General features: G+C 45.5%; 1 protein-coding gene across 1 annotated transcript in view; it reads right to left on the bottom strand.

The window, feature by feature from the left end:
- The window catches only part of dlec1 (DLEC1 cilia and flagella associated protein), a 149512-nt gene extending 129019 nt beyond the window's left edge, over positions 1 to 20493 (bottom strand). Inside the window, exons 1-5 of the mRNA XM_055650137.1 lie at positions 20454 to 20493; positions 19574 to 19668; positions 18455 to 18547; positions 16497 to 16637; positions 14382 to 14552 (exon numbers count right to left, since the gene is read on the bottom strand). Coding sequence (XP_055506112.1) covers positions 14382 to 14552; positions 16497 to 16637; positions 18455 to 18547; positions 19574 to 19668; positions 20454 to 20493 — 540 coding nt within the window. The remainder of the gene's footprint in view (positions 1 to 14381; positions 14553 to 16496; positions 16638 to 18454; positions 18548 to 19573; positions 19669 to 20453) is intronic.
- Between the last annotated feature and the right edge of the window lie 478 nt (positions 20494 to 20971).

Genomic DNA, 20971 nt, shown 5'->3' with positions numbered 1-20971 from the left:
AGACATAGAAAGGGTAGACAGTCAGAAAATGTCTTCCTCAGGGTGCCAAATACTAGCTTGAAGGTGAGAGGGGGGAAGGTTTAAAGGAGATTTCCGAGGCAAGATATTTTTCCACAGGGGTGCCTGGTGTGCATTTCCAGGGGAGGTGGTAATAGCAATCAGCAACATTTAGGAGGCATTTAGACAGGCACGTGAACATGCAGGGAATGTGGGGAATGCGGGGTATGTAGGCTGATGTGCAGTTTTAATTGGCATCATGGTCGGCACTAACATTGTTGGCCGTAGAACCTGTTCTGTGTAGAAACAAGGAACTGCATTTGCCGGTTGATACACAAAACGACATAAAGTGCTGGAGTAACTCAGCAGGTCAAGCAGGACATGGACGTTCTGGAGAACTGTTTGGGCAGCACAGTGGCACAGCGGTAGAGTTGCTGCCTTACAGAACCAGGGACCGGGATTTGAACCTGACTGCACGGAGTTTGCATTGTTGTTCTCCCTGAGACCGCGTGGGTTGTCTCCATGTGCTCCGGTCTCCTCCTACATTCCGAAGACGTGCAGGCTTGTAGCTAAAATGGTCTCTGTAAATTGTCCCTTGTGTGTAGGGTAGAAGTTGTCTGTGGGTGCTGATGGTCAGCATGGCCTCGGTAGGCCAAAGGGCCTGTTTCCACACTGTATCTCTAGAACCAAATCCAAAACTATCATGGATAGGTGATGGTTACACAAAAAATCTGGAGAAACTCAGCGGGTGCAGCAGCATCTATGGAGCGAAGGAAATAGGCAACGTTTCGGGCCGAAACCCTTGAACAATGGATAGGTGATGTTTGGATCGACACCCTTCCTCAGACCTGTTCCTGTGCTGCATTGTTCCACATTCGATATATTAACCAAAAACCCCATTACATAGAAAATAGGTGCAGGAGGAGGCCATTCGGCCCTTCGAGCCAGCACCGCTCACGTTGTAAATAACCATCTCATGTTGTAAATAATACATTCCAGTATTATCCTATTACTGTATCAAGCTAATTCTTCAATCTCTGATTTCTCTTCCCTTTTTTCTTAAGTAATGGAGTTACATTAGAATCTGCTATCTTAAAGGAACATTAAAATGACGTCTTAGAAGGAACTATGCGACACATCCAAGAAATTGCAGCGAATTGTGGATGTAGCCCAGTCCATCACAGAAAACCTCCCCTTCCACTCCACTTACACGGCATTGCCTCATGAAAGCAGTCAACATAATCAAGAAAGGTTTTCACTCCAGTCATCCCCTTTCCTCCACCCCCCCCCCAGACTCTCCCTAGTCCTCACCTTCCACCCCATCAGCCGTCGCGTACAGCACATAATCCGCCGACATTTTTGTCACCTCCAACGAGATCCCACCACTAGCCACATCTTTCCATCTCCACCCCTTTACGCTTTCCGCAGAGACCGTTCCCTCCACAACTCCCAAGATAACTCCTCTCTTTCCATCCAAACTACCCCTTCCCCAGGTACTGCCCTTAGACCTGTCCCTATACCTCCTCCCTCGACACCGTTCAAGGACCCTGACAGTCTTTTCAGGTGTGGCAGAGGTTAATTTGCACCTCCTCCAACCTCATCTACTGTATCCACTGATCCAGGTGTGGACTCTTATATACCGGTGAGATCAAACGCAGGCTCAGCGATCGTTTCACTGAACACCACCGCTCAGTCAGCCTAAACCTACCTGATCTCCCGGTTGCTAAACACTTTAACTCCCCCTCCCATTCCCACACTGACCTTTCTGTCCTGGACCTCCTCCATTGTCAGAGTGAGGCCCAGCATAAATTGGAGGAACAGCACTTCATATTTAGCTTGAGCAGCTTACACCCTAGTGGTATGAATATTGACATCTAACTTCAGGCAACCCTTGTTTTCCCTCTCTCTCCATCCCCTCCCCCTTCCCAGTTCTCTGACCATTCTGATTGTCCCTGATTACATTTTATCTCTGTTTGCTTTGTTGTTATCTTTTCCTAGCTAACAATAATCTATTCTACATTTCCCTTGATCTCCACCCCCTTTGATGTCTCGTTCTTACACTTTACACTTCCTTATCTTTGTATATCTCCCCCTCCCCTGACTCTCAGTCTGAAGATCTCGACCCGAAGTGTCACCCATTCCTTCTCCCCAGAAATGCTGCCCGTCCCGCTGAGTTACTCCAGCATTTTGTGTCTATCCTCAGATTCAAGAACAGCTTTTTCCCCTGCTGTTATCAGACTACTGAACAGTTCTCCCATTTACTACGGTGTCAATTTTCCAACCCTACCTCATTCCAGACCCTTTGCGTTTTTTTAATTTGTACTTTCTCTGTAACTGCAAGAGGATAATGCTGTAATACCACATTCTACACTCTGGCATGTTTTACTTTGCACTACATGTGAATGGCTTGATTGTACTTCTGTATGGTATGATTTGACTCGATAGCACGCAAACATTTTCACGATCTCGGTACACGTTGACAACAATAAACCAATATCAACACCGTCTCATTCCTCCACTTGGCATCTTTATAGGCTACTGCATGGATTAACAGAATAAACTTCCAATTACCAAGGTTTTTCAAACCACAGAGAAAACATCTGCACATCTGGCACATCTGCACATAGACACATCTGCATTTTAGGTTACACAGAAAAGCTGGAGAAACTCAGCGGGTGCAGCAGCATCTATGGAGCGAAGGAAATAGGCAACGTTTCGGGCCGAAACCCTTCTTCAGACTGATCAGGGGTGGGGACAAGAAAGGGAAAAGGAGGAGTAGCCGGAAGGCTGGAGGGTGGGAGGAGACAGCAGGGGTAGCTGAGGAAGGGGAGGAGACAGCAAGGACTAACAGAATTGGGAGAAGTCGATGTTCCGGGGGCATGAACATCGACTTCTCCCCCCCGGGGAATGAACATCGACTTCTCCCAAATCTGTTAGTCCTTGCGCTCCTATGTTCCTCAGCTCCAATAAAATCCTCCTTTTCCCTTTATTGTTACCCCTGATCAGTCTGAAGAAGGGTTTCGGCCCGAAACGTTGATTTTTCGAGATGTGCTGCACCCGCTGAGTTTCTCCAGCAATGTAAAAAATCTCCAGCATCTGCAGTTTCCCTCTTTAACTGATTTTAGTCCACTGTTTTGACTATTTTACTGTTGTTTTTACAAAGCATGTTCTCGGGGTATCTAAAACTAAATCTAAATTTTATTAGTTATTTAAGTTATGACACCAGGCCACTAAGACAAACCACACCCAAACATAAGTAACCTGTGAAGTGGGACAGGGTGGTGGAGTCCAGAATGGGCCTGTCCCACTTAGGCGACTCTTTAGGCGACTGCCAGGGATGACTAATTTTAATGGAAGTCACCTACGACACCTGGTGACAGCCTACGACAGCACCTATGACAACCCCTACGACAACCTACGAAAACCAACGACAGCAAAAATTGTCGCCACTGTCACCAAACATTTTTCAACATGTTGAAAATTTTGTGGCAGTCGCCTGCCGTCGCCCAAAAAATCGCCTAAGTGGGACCAGCCCATAAGCTACAGCATTGTCCAATTCGCCTCTACCTCATCGCAGACAGACATTGAACTGCACAATGATGCTGAGAACTTGATTCAGCACGTTTTATCTTTCTCTTTGCTCTACCTGTGGTACTTAGGTTTGGCTTGATATGCATTTGATAGGTATGTTACAAAACTTACCTTCAGCGGTGCTGCAGTTCTGCCACTGCCCGTGTGCGCGACTTTGGCGCCTTTGAGAGGGGGGCGGGTTTAAAATGCGATTTTTCTGCAGCCTATTCAAATTGATCTGTCAGGCTGTTTAGTTGCTAAAGAAAAATCGCTTTGACTGCCGTTTTAATAAGTTTATTAAAATTAGCGCTGGATAATTTAATTGTTGGAGTAAAATTAAAATAATTTTCAAATGCCGTCAACGCCGACAACGGGACGAATTTCACATAGGGGACACGGCAAGGTATGGCATTTATTTTTTCATATAAACTTGCTTCTTAGGATGCCTTTAATCAAAATTTCACGTTGCGAAAATATCATTATGTAAATATACGAACCGGCAGTAATTTTCCTGCCGACATGTGGTTTAAATTCACTGCAACCGCAATGTTCCAAACCAGCACGTTCCACAAAATCCCACTCGCAAGATGATTTATATGCCCATTAATTTACAGGAATTGTACACTAAATTCTTTCCATTTGGCCTATAAATTCATGACAATGAGATTTAAAAATCATGTTATATTGTGAATTCTTGTGTGAATGTTATTTGGACACACAGGCTTTTTAAAAATGTTAACCTTTTCTTAAGAAATTGATAGATGTTTAGATCTAGTAGTTGAATTTTGTAATTAGCTACAATTGGTAACTAACCAATTATATGCTTTAATTTCAGGTCATCCAAGTAAGATTGTTTCATATTTGTTTCAGAATGCTTCAATCTATAATAACTGAAAATTTCATTCAGTTCTCTTAATTTTTAAGAAAGATATGGGCTTTTGACTGTCCTCGATCACAGCTTTTGTGATCAGTGGAAAAGCAATAGGGAACAAGATGCTAATTTCCGAGTATGAAAATGGCCATAAGTCTTTTAATACTGAAGATATGAAGATACTGAAGATATACTGTGGATAAATGTGAGGTTATCCATTTTGGTGGCAAAAACGGGAAAGCAGACTATTATCTAAATGGTGGCAGATTGGGAAAGGGGGAGATGCAGCGAGACCTGGGTGTCATGGTACACCAGTCATTAAAGGTAGGCATGCAGGTGCAGCAGGCAGTAAAGAAAGCGAATGGTATGTTAGCTTTCATTGCAAAAGGATTTGAGTATAGGAGCAGGGAGGTTCTATTGCAGTTGTACAGGGTCTTGGTGAGACCACACCTGGAGTATTGCGTACAGTTTTGGTCTCCAAATCTGAGGAAGGACATTATTGCCATAGAGGGGGTGCAGAGAAGGTTCACCAGACTGATTCCTGGGATGTCAGGACTGTCTTATGAAGAAAGACTGGATAGACTTGGGTTTTTATACTCTCTAGAATTTAGGAGATTGAGAGGGGATCTTATAGAAACTTACAAAATTCTTAAGGGGTTGGACAGGCTAGATGCAGGAAGATTGCTCCCGATGTTGGGGAAGTCCAGGACAAGGGGTCACAGCTTAAGGATAAGGGGGAAATCCTTTAAAACCGAGACGAGAAGAACTTTTTTCGCACAGAGAGTGGTGAATCTCTGGAACTCTCTGCCACAGAGGGTAGTTGAGGCCAGTTCATTGGCTATATTTAAGAGGGAGTTAGATGTGGCCCTTGTGGCTAAGGGGATCAGGGGGTATGGAGAGAAGGCAGGTACGGGATACTGAGTTGGATGATCAGCCATGATCATATTGAATGGCGGTGCAGGCTCGAAGGGCCGAATGGCCTACTCCTGCACCTATTTTCTATGTTTCTATGTTCAGTCACAAGGAACGGCAGATGCACAAAAAGGATGTAAAGTGATGGAATAACTCAGCAGGTCAGGCAGCATCTCTGGAGAACATGAATAGGTGATATTTTGGGTCAGGATCAGGACCCTCTTCGTGTGGAAAATGTCCTGAATGGCCATGTGGGAGACAGTTGCCAGTGATGTGCTGTGTGCCGCCTTCACCACTCTCTGTAGTGATTTGCGGCTGCGGGCAGAACAGTTCCCGTACCAGACTGTGATGCAGCCCGTCAGCAGGCTCTCGATGGCGCATCTGTGGAAGTTTGTGAGGATGCTGACGTTCCTCAGTCTTCTCAGGAAAAAGAGCCGCTGGCGGGCTTTCTTAGTTACTGTGTCCGTGTGCAGTCGAAGAGAGGTCCTCAGTGATTGAGAAACTTGTAACCGGGAAACTTGAAGCCTCTGACCCTTTCCCCTGCCTGTACCTGTTTATTATTCCATCTGTATATATGTATATATCGCCGCAGAATTGTGCACCTATTCCCCCCCCCTTCTCCCTTCTGTTTTTGTTTTTCTGTTTCTTGTTTTTTGTACTAAATTATATGTATGCACTGAGTACGAGCAGCTTTCAATTTCACTGTACATGTATAGTGACAATAAATGGCATATCTATCTATCTATATCTATCCTGTGCCTGTTCTCCATCGATGCTGGACACATCCCTGCACCAGCTGGATCCTCCCTTCACCCGCACCGCTGGACAACCTCTCTACACCTGTTTTGCTGGACAACCTCTCTGCACCTGCACTGCTGGATACTCTCTGCACCCTCTTCACTGGACTACCTCTGCACCCTCATCACTGGACTACCTCTAAACCTGCTCTGCTGGACAACCTATCTGCTCCCTCAATTGCTGGACACCTCGCTGCATCTGCATTGCTGGTCAACCTCTTTGCTCCCTCACTGCTCGACACTTCGCTGCACCCGCTCTGCTGGACAACCTCTCTGCTCCCTCACCGCTGGATGCTCTCTCCACCTGCACCTGCACCGCTGGACACCTCTCTGCACCCTCACCATCATGCTCAAATACTCAACTCTGCAGATGACTGGTTTCTGCAACAACCACATCCCACCCAGCACCCAGGTCGTTGAACAGCTTGGACTTCTGCGTCGACCCCGTTTCATCCACAGAGGCTCTCGGCGCAGGCTTGTTTGCTTCAACCACGGACATTCCATTCCATCCATCTGCTCACTACCACGCTCTGCCCCCCCTCACTCGCGTCACCCCCCATCCCAGCTGACCGCACGCACTGTCAACCGGGACAATCTCAGATCTCTCCAGCCTGCCCCCATCCCTCCACCCTCTCATAATACCAACTTTGCCCTCCTCAACACCAGGTCGCTCAACAACAAAGCCCTTGCCCTCCATGAACTAATCCTTGACAACACTCTGGACTTCCTTCTGCTCACTGAGACCTGGCAACAACCCAATGTCTTCTTCTCCCTCAATCAAACATCCCCACCTGGATTTAATTACATTTCCAAGCCCCGCCCCTCCCGCCATGGAGGTGGCCTCGCTGTTATTTTCAACCAGAATTTTCGTATCACTGAACTCACCTTCCCCCCAGTAGCATCATTTGAATTCCTCGCCTTCAAAGCCCTTTCCTCCATGACAGTCATCCTCATTTACCGGCCACCTAAACCAAACCCCTCCTTCCTATCTGACTTCACTGAACTCCTCACACTTGCCTCATCCCTCTCCCCACGTCTGCTGCTACTTGGTGACTTAAATATTCACATGGACTCCCCCACCTGCAAGCTCGCATCTGAATTCGCCTTTTTACTGGACAACTTCTCTCTCACTCAGCACGTCACCTTTCCCACCCATGACAAAGGTCACATCCTTGACCTGGTCTGCTCCACAAATCAACCGGTACTCGACCTCCATCCTTGCCTCTTCCCCCTCTCTGATCATAAGCTTATACGGTTCACCATCCCTTCTCCGACACCTCGCCCCCGCTTCCTCCGAGAAATCACCTTCCGTAATCTAAAATCCATTGATCCCCACCATCTCTCTGACCTGCTCTCCACCACTCTCCCCCTGGACTCAACCCCCATCTCACCTGATGATCTCACAAACCATCTCAACTCCACCTTGTCTACCTCCCTCAACACACTGGCCCCCCTCAAAACAAGAACCGTAACTTTCAACACATCTTCACCCTGGTACACACCTGCACTTCGTAAACTGAAACAGACTGGTCGCCATCTCGAACGACTCACAAATAAATCATCTCTCACAGTCCACCTTGAAGCTTACAAACTCCACCTCACTGACTACAAAGATGCCCTCATTGCTGCAAAATCTGCCTACCTCTCCTCCATATTCACCGATCCCTGCCTAAACCACAGAATCCTCTTCTCCACAGTGGGCAACCTCCTCAAGCCTCGAGCCAACACTATCCCTTCCTCTACTCCGGATCTCTGCAACTCATTCCTCCACTTTTTCGCTGATAAAATCAGCACCATCTATCAATCTTTATCCCCTGTACCCGACTCCCCAGCATCTACTCCACCACCTACCAAGGCCCCTCCTTTCAACATCTCCACTGACCTCCTTACCCCTCCTCCACACTGCTTCCTCTCCCAGTTTGACCTGGTCACCCCTATTGAAATCTCCAAACTCATCAGCTCTTCCAAACTCACTACCTGCCCCCTCGACCCTCTCCCCACTCCCCTGTTGAAGTCCTGCCTCCCTGTTCTCTGCCCCTACCTCACTAATCTCTTCAACTCCTCATTGTCCCAAGGAATTGTCCCCTCCGCTTTCAAAACTGCTGCTGTTACACCAATCTTAAAGAAATCTGGTCTTGACCCCTCCTCTCTCATTAACTACCGCCCAATCTCAAACCTCCCCTTTCTTTCAAAAACCCTGGAGCGTATCGTTGCGGCACAACTTAATTCCCACCTCCTTGCGTATAACCTACTTGAACCCCTCCAATCCGGCTTTCGCCCCCTCCATAGCACAGAAACTGCTCTCCTCAAAGTCCTCAATTACCTCCTCACCTCAACATCCTCATCCTCCTCGACCTGAGCGCAGCCTTCGATACAGTGAACCATAACATCCTGCTCACCAGACTCAAAGACCTCGGCATTGAAGGCTCTGCACTCAGCTGGCTCCGTTCCTACCTTTCCAACAGATCCCACTTCATCTCTCTCCACAACCACACCTCTGCTACAGCCACAGTCACTCAAGGCGTTCCCCAAGGCTCCGTACTCGGCTCCCTCCTCTTCATCATCTACATCCTCCCCCTTGGTCAGCTACTCCGCCACTTCCATCCGGACTTCCACTGCTACGCTGATGCCACCCAGATCTACCTTGGCACCAAATGGCAACCCCCCCCCCCCCCACCCCGCTCCCATATCAACTCCTGTTTGTCAGCTATAAAAACATGGATGCAACATAATTTCCTCAAACTCAACAGCGATATGACAGAATTCCTCCTCATAGGCTCCAAAGCCACACTCAACAAAATCAATAACCCCACTCTCACCATCGACGGCACCACTGTCTCCCCATCTCCCCAGGCCCGCAACCTTGGCATGATCTTTGATTCCACCCTCTCCCTTGAGCCTCACATCCGCCATGTCATTAAAACCTCCTTCTTTCATCTCCGCAACATCGCCAAACTCAGACCCTCTCTCACACCGCCCGCTGCTGAAAGACTCATCCATGCCTTCATCTCTTCCCGACTGGACTATTGCAACTCACTTCTCCTTGGCATCAGCTCCACCTACATCAACCGACTCCAACTGGTCCAGAACGCACCCGCCCGACTCATCACCCATACCAAATCCTGGCATCACATCACTCCAGTCCTCAAACAATTCACTGGCTTCCCATCTCATAGAAACATAGAAACATGGAAATTAGGTGCAGGAGAAGGCCATTCGGCCCTTCGAGCCTGCACCGCCATTCAATATGATCATGGCTGATCATCCAACTCAGTATCCCATACCTGCCTTCTCTCCATACCCCCTGATCCCCTTAGCCACAAGGGCCACATCTAACTCCCACCGGATCACCTACAAAATCCTGATCCTCACCTACAAAGCCCTCCACCATCTGGCCTCCCCGTATCTCACTGACCTCCTCTCCCCCTACCAACCCTCACGGTCCCTCAGATCCACATCAGCCGGTCTCCTCTCCATCCACAAGTCCAACCTCCGCAGTTTTGGGGACAGAGCCTTCTACAGGGCAGCTCCCAGGCTCTGGAGCTCCCTCCCCCAACTGATCCGCAATTCCGTGTCCCTCACCATCTTCCAGTCCCGCCTCAAGACCCATCTCTTCACCTCTGCCTATCCTTAGCCCCACGTGCCTCCCTTTTCATCTGTGCATTAATTGCCTCGTACTGTGTTTTGTATTGAATTCTGTATTTACTTTGTGTACTAATCATGTCTCTACTATTTATTTCATTCCCCTTACATGTTTTTCCTCTACCTGCTACATTTTTGTAAGGTGTCCTTGAGACTCTTGAAAGGCACCCATAAATAAAATGTATTATTATTATTATTACAACCTCAGCATCACCGATGTGGATGGGGAGGTGTCCACTCCCCTGCTATCTCCCGTAGCCCACTCTTTCCTCTTGTACGTGAAACTAGAATTTAATCACAGTAACTAACTTAATTGAACACAAAGGCTATATTATAGCTGTTCTGCTCATTTACCGTGATATTGTGCTGTGTGGGATCAGAGAGGATATTTGTGAGTTTTCTCTCAAAACATCTCCCATTACTTGTGCAAGTTAGTAGGAGAAGGAAAATGGCATTCAGAAGTTCCTTGTCGACAGGAAGTCACAACAAGCCAAACAGGCGATTGCGTGGGTTTTCTCCGGGTGCTCCAGTTTCCACCCACATCCCAAAGACGTGCGGGTTTCTAGGTTAATTGATCTCTGTAAATCGTCCCTAATATATAGTGAATGGATGACAGTAGAAGTAGTGTGAATGGGTGATCGATGGTGACCGTGGACTCGATGGGCCGAAGGGCCACCACTGTATCCACACTGTATCTCTAAACTATCTAAACCAGGAAGCGACTGGTCCCTATTTAGTTTAGTTTGGTTTTGAGATACAGCGCGGAAACATGCCTTCGACCCACCGGGTCCGCACCAACCAGCGATCCGCGTACATTAACACAAATTCTACTGCGGCACGGTGGCGCAGTGCTGCCTTACAGCCCTTACAGCGTCAGAGACCTGGGTTTCATCCCGTTTACGGATGGTGTTTGTACGTTCTCCCCGTGACCTGCATGAGCTTTCTCAGAGATCTTCGGTTTTCTCTCACACTCCAAAGACGTACAGGTTTGTAGGTTAATTGGCTTGGTGTAAATGTAAAAATTGTCCGTAGTGTGTGTAGGATCGTGTTGGTGTGTGGGGTTGGCTTGTTGGTGCGGACTCGGTGGGCCGAAGGGCCTGTTTCTGCGCTGTATCTTTAAACTAAACTAAAGTAAACCTACATATACTAGGGACAATTTTACAATTATACCAAGCCAATTAGCGTACAACACTGGGCATCTTTGGAGAGTGGGAGGAAACCGGAGCTCCTGGAGAAAACCCGTGTGGGACAAAGGGGGAAGATACAAACTCCGTGCAGGCAGCACCAGTGGTCAGCATCAAACCCAGGTCTCTGGAGTAGTAAGGCAGCAACTCTACCGCTGTGCCACCATGCCACCTAAAAGAATTGTACGTTGTATACTCCATGCCACCTTTTTTTAGTTACAGTCGAAAGATTTCAGCTTCTGTCATCCATATCAAACCGTCATGGTTTCTCTTGCAATTGAAGATCAATAACCAGCTGGACTCCTGCCAGCAGCAATTTAGTTATTGACTTTGATAACATGCCAATGTAACCACTTCTCAATTAGAACACAGCTCAGTAAAACAAGACTACATTATAAAGCTGTGCATTCTGTTAAAACACCGACAGGTAGCATATTAGTTGATTTTTATTTTTTATTTTTGGAAATTAAAAGGTTGGTTGAACAAACTGGGATTGTTTTCTCTGAAGCTTCAGAGGCTGAGGGATGGGTGACCTGATAGAGATATATAAAATTATGGTCAGTCAGAGTCTTTATCCCAGGGTGGAAATCTCAAATACCAGAGGGCACAAGATGAGAAAAAATGTTTTCACCCTGAGAGTTGTGAATTTGTGGAATTCCTTGCCACAGAGGGCAGTGGATGGATTTAAGAGAGAGTTAGATAGAGCTCTAGGGGCTAGTGGAATCAAGGGATATGGGGAGAAGGCAGGCACGGGTTATTGATTGGGGGCGATCAGCCATGATCACAATGAATGGCGGTGCTGGCTCAAAGGTGCGAATGGCCTCCTCCTGGGCCTGTTTTCTATGTTTCTATAACTTTCAGGTGAGAGGGGGAAAGTTTAAAGGAGATTTATGAGGGAATTATATTGTCTATACAGAGAGTGGGGGATGCCCGGAACAAACTGCCGGGGAAGATGGAAGAAACAATGTTTAAGATGCATTTAGACTGATCCCTGAGCAGGGAAGGAATGGTTAAACATGGTTCATGTGCAGGCACAGGTACATCATGGTTGACACGAATGCCATGCCGCCCACTTCCCACATATTATAATACAATACATCAGTGACACAGCTGGTGGCTGCTGTCCTACAGCACCAGAGAGACAGGTTTGATCCTGACCTGGCGTGTTGTCTGCACGGAGTTTGTACATTCTCCCTGTGACTTTGGCTGCTCCGGTTTCCTCCCACATCCTGGAGACGTCCAGGTTTGTATGTTAATTGGCCTTTGTAAATTTAACGGGATCAGCAGCATCTCTGGAGAGAAGGCCGAGACACTTCTTCAGACTGATGTCAGGGGTGTGGGAGGGGGGTGCACAGATAAGGAAGGTTTTGAGGTTTCAAGATCAGTAATATTGTCACATGTACCAATTAAGGTACAGTGAAATTCAAAGGAAGTGTATAGATGAGGGAATGTAAGGACAGAGGGAATGGAGATCAAGGAAAATGTAGGATAGGTCATTGTTAGTTTAGAGAAGGTAGCAATAAAGCAAACAGAGATAAAATTAAGACTGGTCAAAGATGTGGCGTAGATGAAAGAATTGGGAGTAGGGATGCTTTCAAGAGAGAGCTAGATAGGGCTCTTAAAAATAGCGGTCAGGGGATATGGGGAGAAGGCAGGAACGGGGTAGTGATTGGGGATGACCAGCCATGATCACATTGAATGGCGGTGCTGGCTCGAAGGGCCGAATGACCTACTCCTGCACCTATTGCCTATTGTCTATTGGAATAGAATCTTTACATGAGGCAAGGTGGGAAGAAGTGTAGTCTAGATAGTTATGGGAGGCAGTGGGTTTATAAAATATGTCAGTTGATCGTCTCATGTGATGGAGATCAAGAAATGGTAGTGAGATGTCGGAGATGGTGCAAGTGAATTTGAGTGCAGGATGGAAATTAGTGGTTGTAGAATTTGCACTCAATTTCACTTGGTTTACTATTAATTGAGTGGATGGGAAAGTGTGATAACTTAGAACCAGTGTGAACGGGTAACCGACTCCAAAAGCAGAAGGGCCTGTTTCCTTGATCGATCGGTCAATCAATCAATCAACAAATCAATCAATCAAGCGATCAATCAAGCGACCAATCAATCAATCAATCAATCAAGCGATCAATCAAGCGACCAATCAATCAATCAATCAAGCGATCAATCAAGCAACCAATCAATCAATCAATCAAGCGACCAATCAATTGATCAATCAATCAATCAATCGACCAATCAATCAACCAATCAATCAATCAAGCGACCAATCAATCAATCAATCAATCAATCAAGCGATAGACCAATCAATCAATCAATCAAGAGATCAATCAAGCTACCAATCAAGCAATCAATCAATCAATCAATCAATCAATCAATCAATCAATCAATCAATCAATCAATCAATCAAGCAATCAATCAATCAAGCAATCAATCAAGCAACCAATCAATCAATCAAGCAATCAATCAATCAATCAATCAATCAATCAATCAATCAATCAATCAATCAATCAATCAATCGATCAATCAATCGATCAATCAATCAATCAATCAATCAATCAAGCGATCAATCAAATCAATCAAATCAATCAAGCGATCAATCAAGCGATCAATCAAGCAAATCAATCAATCAATCAATCAATCAATCAATCAATCAATCAATCAATCAAGCAATCAATCAATCAATCAAGCGATCAATCAAGCGACCAATCAAGCGATAAATCAAGCGATAAATCAAGCGGCCAATCAATCAATCAATCAATCAATCAATCAATCAATCAATCAATCAATCAATCAATCAAGCGTCCAATCAAGCGATCAATCAAGCAATCAATCAATCAATCAATCAAGCGCGACCAATCAATCAATCAATCAAGCGATCAATCAATCGACCAATCAATCAATCAATCGAGCAATCAAGCGATCAATCAAACAACCAATCAATCAATCAACCAATCAGCCATTCAATCAATCAATCAATTCCATGCCGATAGATATCTGTTGCTACACCACTATCATGTTTCTCAGTTTCGCAAGAGGCTGCGGCTCAGTCTGAAGAAGAGTCCCGACCCGAAATGTCATCTATCCACCTTCTCCAGATATGCTGCCTCACCCCGCTGGGTTACTCCAATACTTTGTGTCCTTTTTTGAAAACCAGCATCTGCAATTCCTTGTTTCGACAACCTACGTCTTTGGGATGTGGGAGGAAACCGAAGCACCTGGAGAACACCCCACACAGAGTCACAGGGAGAATGTGCAAACTCCACACAGACAGCACCTGAGGTCAGGATCGAACTTGGATCTCAGTTGGTGTGAGGGCTGCTGTACCACTGTGCCGCCCCCGGTTGTACTGTACTGTGTGTTATTTCTTTCTACTCACTGTTGACATTATGCGACCAGGCAAGCGTTACCTGAAGGTAGGTCCAGGCTGTCAAAGCTACCTCCGCTCGCCTCCCTTTCTTTATTCAGAGCCTTCTCCTCCGCTGCTGCAGCTCGTGCTCGGGCCTGGATGATGTGCTTTTCAATTGTGTCGGCCTCTGCGATTCGCCTGTCATACTCTTCATGAATCTAATCATAGAGTCATAGTCAAACAGCGTGGAAACAGGTCCTTCGGCCCAACTTGCCCACACCAACCAACATACCCCATCTACACTAGTCTCACCTGCCTGTGTTTGGCCCATAACCCTCTAAACCAGTCCTACCTATCCATGTACCTGTCCAACTGTGGCTAACGTTGCGATAGTCCGAGCTACAACTACATCCTCCTGCAGCCCATTCCATACACCCACCACTCTTTGAGTAAAAAAGTTACCTCTCCGATTCCCTTCTTTCCCCCCTCGCCTTAAACCTATGTCCTCTGGTTGCCCTACTCTGGGCAAGAGAGTCTGTGCTTCTACCCGATCTATTCCTCTCATGATTTTGTATACCTCTATAAGATCACCCCTCAATGACCACAAGAATTAATACTCCATAACTAATGTGGGTCACCTTTCCTGTACTTTCACTGGATACAGATATCACTGGCAAGGTATCACATGATTAAATGCCTTTGAACTGTGTGGTTTTGTGGGCAATTATGAGTCAACCACTTTTGTGTGGCTCTGAAGGCCAGATCAGATAAAAGTTGCAAATTTCTTTCCCTGAAGGACAATAGTGAAACAATTGTGTTTTAATGATAATCCAGTGGTTTTGTATTCACCATTACGGCGTCTAATGTATTTAAACATAGAGCAGTACAGCGCAGGCAGGAAGGAGCAAGCCTTTCGGCCCATAATGTCTGGCTGATCCTGATGCCAAATTAAACTAACCCCTGACGGAAACACAAGATACTACAGAAGCTGTAATCTTGAGCAAAACACAAAGTGCTGGTGTAACTTAGTGGGTCAGGCAGCATCTGTGGAGGGAATGGACAGGTGATGTTTTAGGTAGGGATCCTTCTTCAGACTAGATCAATTATGTTTTGGATCAGTGCCCTTCTTTAGACTCAGAGTCTGAAGAAGAGACCTGATCCAAAATGTCATCTGTTCATTTCCTCCACAGTTGCAGCCTGACCCGCTGAGTTCCTCCAGTACTCAATGTTTTGTTTCAACTAATCTCCTCTGCATGCACATGCTCCATATGCTTCCATTCCTGGCATATCCATGTTCCTATCTAAAAGCCACTTAAACGCCACTATCGTATATGCTTCCATTTTTTTTAACAACAGAATTTAAATTTCCTAGCTAACATTGTGGAATTTGACATCTTCAGCTGCTCCTTGTATAGGAAGGAATTGCAAATGCCATTTTACACCAAAGATAAACACAAAATGCTGCAGTAACTCAGCGGGTCAGGCAGCATCTCTGGAAAAAAGGAATAGATGACATTTTGGGTCAAGACCCTTTTCAGAATCTGAAGAGGGGTCTCAATCCGAAACGTCACCCATTCCTTTTCTCCAGAGATGCTGCCTGACCCACTGAGTCACTCAAGCACTTTGTATCTATCTGCAGTTTCTTGTTACGACAGGCAATCTACCGGCTTAATTTCCATTGAGTTTAAGGTACAACATGGAATTGATTCCCTTACAGTTTCAACAGATGTGCAACAGAGACCAAAAGGAAAACTTCAAAAAATAAAAGGAAGACATGACTTCTAATTTTCAACTTGCAAAGACGATCGTTCGGAGACACAAGGAACTGATGATGCTAGAATTTTGAGCAAAATACAAATAATTGGAGGGAGTGGAAAGATGGTGTTTTGCTTCGGGACCCTTCTTCACACAGATTGCATTAAAGACAATCATTCACGAACAAAATTAAGCATATACCAATGAGATTGATAAGGCTGGGATTGTTTCTACTGGAGTGAAGGATATGGGGGAGGAGGGGGGGGGGGAGGCGGAGACAGCCTGCGCTTGGTCTCACTGATGTAGAGCAGTTGACACCTAGAACAGTGAATAGTACAATCTATGTCTCTGAGATCTGTTGACTCTCCAAATCAATGAAAGGAATGAGTAGAAAAGGGAGCCCATACCTCTTGGAGCTGCTGCACAAATTTCTCATGGTATTCATTGTCTCCACCTTGTGATTTCATAAGATTATTGATCACATCCTCTCCAATCACCTCTCCGGTATAAACTTCCTTGAAAATCTTTGCCAATAAGTGAGATATATCCTAAAAGGTAATAATCAGTTTAATGATGTACATTGGCAGACCCCACAGCCCTTGAAACTATTTATTTATCATGCATATATCTTTAGACTTTAGAGATACAGCGTGGAAGCAGGCCCACCATGTCCGCGCCGACCAGCGATCCCCACACACACGCGCTTTCCTACACACTAGGGACAATTTACAATGTTATCAAAGCCAATTCACCTACAAACCTGCAGTTCGTTTGGAGTCTGGGAGGAAACCGGAGCACCCGGAGAAAACCCACACGGTCACAGAGAGAATGTACAAACTATGTCCAGACAGCACTCAGGGTCAGGGTCGAATTCAGGTCTCTGGCGCTGCAAGGCAACAACTTTACCACAGCGCCACTGTGCAGCTTTAATCTAATTTATTTTTTTTGAAGATTAGATTTCCTTCTTGAATCCAATTCATACAATTTTTTATCTAATGTATTCCAGATTGACCATTAACAATGAAGGAGTATGTGGCAGGAAAACATTTGAAAATGAAAAGAATGATGACAGGACAGTTTGCGACAAGGAATAGTTGGAGGTTCTCAGGGCAATAAGGAAAATGATACCAGAGCCAATTATTGGGTCATCCACAAATTGTAATCAATCAATAGCTCCAATGACTAACAATAAAATAAGTTCAGTTCAGTTTAGTTTACTGTCACTTGTACCAAGGTACAGTGAAAAGCTTTTGTTATGCACTAACCAGTCAGCAGAAAGACAATACATCATCAATATAGCAGCTTCGGCAGCTTCGACCGCCCCGGGCCGTGGAGTTTGAACCGGCCCGTTCGCGGAGTTCGGATTCAGCCGCGGGACATACTTACCATCACCCAGCGGGGTCGCAACATCAGAAGCCTGGATCGCCTCAACGCAGAGGGAGAACAAAGAGGGAAGAGACAAGGACTTAAGACTTTTGCCTCCCATCACAGTGAGGAGGATATGGTGGACTCAATGTGGTGGATGTTAAATCTGTGTTCATTGTGTGTTTTGTTATTTTATTCTATGTTATTTATTTATTTTATTTATGCAAGGCACAAAATTTTGTTCAGACTGAAAATAAAGGATACTTTACTTCCTTTACTTTACTTTACCATCAAGCTCTTTGCAGTGTACAGATACATGATAAGCTAATAACGTTTCATGCAAGATAAAGCCAGTAAAGTCCGAACAAAGATAGTCTGAGGGTCACCAATGAGGTAGATAGTAGTTCAGCGCTGCTCTCTGGTTGTGGTAGGATGATTCAGTTGCCTGATAACAGCTGGGAAGAAACCGTCCCTGAATCTGAAGGCATGCGTTTTCATACTTCTATACCTTATGCCCAATGGGAGAGGGGAGAAGAGGGATTAGCTAGGGTGCGACTCATCCTTGTTAATGCGGCTGGCCTTGCCGAGGCAGCATGAGGAGTCAATGGAAGTGAGGTTGGTTTGTGTGACGGTCTGGGCTGCGTCCACAAAATGCTGCAATATCTTGCGGTCTTGGATGGAGCTGTTCCCAAACCAAGCTGTGATGCATCCTGATAAAATGCTCTCTATGGTGCTCTTGCAGAAGTTGGTGAGAGTTGGCAAAATGGTGTCGCATTGACTATCTATGATGTCAATAATGACTGAGCTTTCGTGAGTAGCTGTGCACAAATGGGAATAGGAAAATAATGAGTTGGTGTTGGTCTGCTTCTTGAGGCAAAACAACTGTTTGAGCAAATATTACCCTTTGCATTTCATCTTTATGGTTGATGTTCAGCCAAATTTTACACGCTTAACAAATGATAAAGAGCTTGATTGACTGGATTGAGTTGATATCCTTTACCTGTGTTCTTTCTGATGTTGGTCGGTGTCTGTACATAAATGGCTCGGAAGAGCTAATCCAGTCGGCGTCATCTTTGTATTGCAGGCAGACATCCTGACAGAAAACAAAGTAAACTAACTGGCATGAAAATAAATGTTTTTGATCATTAAGTAATGGCTTGAAAGCAATCTTTAGAATGAACTGCAGAAATAAGAAACTGCAGATGCTGGTTTACAAAAGACACAGTGTTCTGGAGTAGCTCAACGGGTCAGGCAAATACTTGAATTTGATGGAAGGTCCCAACCCGAAATGTCATCTGTCCAGGTTCTCCAAAGATGCTGCCTAACCCGATGAGTTACTCCAGCACTTTGTGTCCTTTTGTGTAAAACAGCATCTGCAATTCCCTGACTACATTTCAGCAGAACATGGATAGGTGCCCTTTTGGGTCAGACCCATCTTCAGACAGATTCAAGCATTCTGCTGAGATGCTGCCTGACTTGCTGAGCTACTCCAACACTCTGTCTTCTTCAGAATTAACTGATAGCTGTTTTACAACAATGAAGTCAACAAGCTAAACTATTCACAAAGTTGAAGTGCTTCCAAACAGTGATTAGAAATTGTTGTGGGAAGTACTTCAGGTTCTGAAAGATGATACTGAAACTCGGGCTAATCCGTTAGTTCAGAAGGGGAGTCATCTTAGACCTATCAAGCATCCATTCGTACTAATCCTATGCCAATCCTGTTTTATTCCCCACACACTCTCTTCCCTCCCACCCCTCCCCCCATCCCTCCTCCCATATTCTACCACTCACCAACAATACTCTCTGCCACAGAGGGATGCCATTCATTGGCATATTTGGATAGTTAACCTACCAAACCCATCACATCTTTGAAGGAGGTACGGGATACTGAGCAGAACAGCCAAATTGAATGGGCGGTGCAGGCCAAGGGAAAGCAAGGAGTTTCCACGGTCACAGACCCATACCATGTGGGAGCAGATGGAAGCGGCCTGCATAGAATACCAGGGCTGCTGCTGCTGCTGCTGCTGATGTAGCAGCTCTACCAGTTGCACCACTGTGCCACCCAGAATAATGATTTTGTTCTGCTATGAACTTCATTGGATGCATGTGGGCTTTTTACCTTTGTTGTTGTTGCTGCTCGCTTTTTACGAATGCTGCTCGATGTTACGGCACTACTATTTTCCGAAGAAAGGGATTTGTTCTCCTCCACTACCTCTTCGTTCGTTCATTTCAAAAAGATTATTTCAGGACCCTATTCAAACAGAAGAGGTATTGAACTAGATTCATAGCTAAACAGAATGGAAGCAAGGCCCTTCAGCCCAACTTGTACATGCCCGACCAAGATGCCTATCTGAACCAATCCCATTTGCATGCATTTGATCCATAACTCCATAAACCTTTCCTGTCTATATAGTTGCCCAAATGTCTTCAAAACATTGTAAGTGTACCCATCTCAACCACTTCCTCTGGCAGTTCTTTCCATAGAGATATTATATTCTCAATGGAATAAAAACCTGCCCCTCAGATTCCTTGAAAATCAATTCCCCCACATCTTAAACCTAAGATTGTGACTATCTGACCTATTGAAGGCCCTTATAATTTCATAAACTTTATGGTCACCCCTCAGCCTCTTTGCTCCAGTCTATCCAATTTTTCCTCACAACTCAATGTCTCCAGTACAGAAAATATCCTTGTGAATCTTTCCTGCAGGATCTCCAGGTTGCTAACCATTTTAACTCCCCTTCCCATTTCCAAATTAACCTTTCTGTCCTGGGCCTCCTCTACTGCCAGAATAAGACCCACTGGAGGAACAACACCTCATATTTTGCTTGGGTTTGCTTACAACACAACGGTATGAACATTAAATTCTCCAAATTTTAGAAGAAGACATAACCCCCCCATCCCCACTTCTCTCTTCCCCCCCCCCCCTCTTTCTTTCCCCCTCACCCCATGTGCCCCATCTGGACTCACACCTATATCACCCATACCACATCCCTTACCACCTTTATTCCTTCTTCTAGCTTCACCCCTCAACCCCATGTTTGCCCCATCTGTCTTTTCACACCTATATCACCTCACCTGTGTCAGGCCATACCACATACCCAAGGCTTTGGCTTGGCCTACCAGCTTTCCTCCCTTTATTCCTTCTTCTAGATTCTTCACCATTCACAACTCAGCTACTCCAGCATTCTTTGTTTAAAACCCCGTGCTGTCTTTTCGAGACTCTATGACATTGTCCATCCTAAATCAATACCCCACTCCCCTGTGTCCCCATAGCCTATTACCTGCAAGGCTTTGGCTTGGCCTATCTTCCAGCTTTCCTCCCTCTCCCCCCTCCCTCTGCAATCAGTCTGAAGAAGGATTCTACCTGAAAACATCTCCCATCCAGCCTGACATGCTGAGCTACTCCAGCATTCTGTGTCTTAAAAACATGGAAAATATATGCAGGAGTAGTCCATTTGGCCCTTCGAGCCAGCACCGCCATTCAATATGATCGTGGTTGATCATCCAATATCAG

The sequence above is a fragment of the Leucoraja erinacea genome, chromosome 2, assembly GCF_028641065.1.
Source record: "Leucoraja erinacea ecotype New England chromosome 2, Leri_hhj_1, whole genome shotgun sequence".
NCBI lineage: Eukaryota > Metazoa > Chordata > Chondrichthyes > Rajiformes > Rajidae > Leucoraja > Leucoraja erinaceus.
The sequence above is the reverse complement of the archived record's forward strand: the minus strand, read 5'-3'. Positions and strand labels throughout refer to the sequence as shown.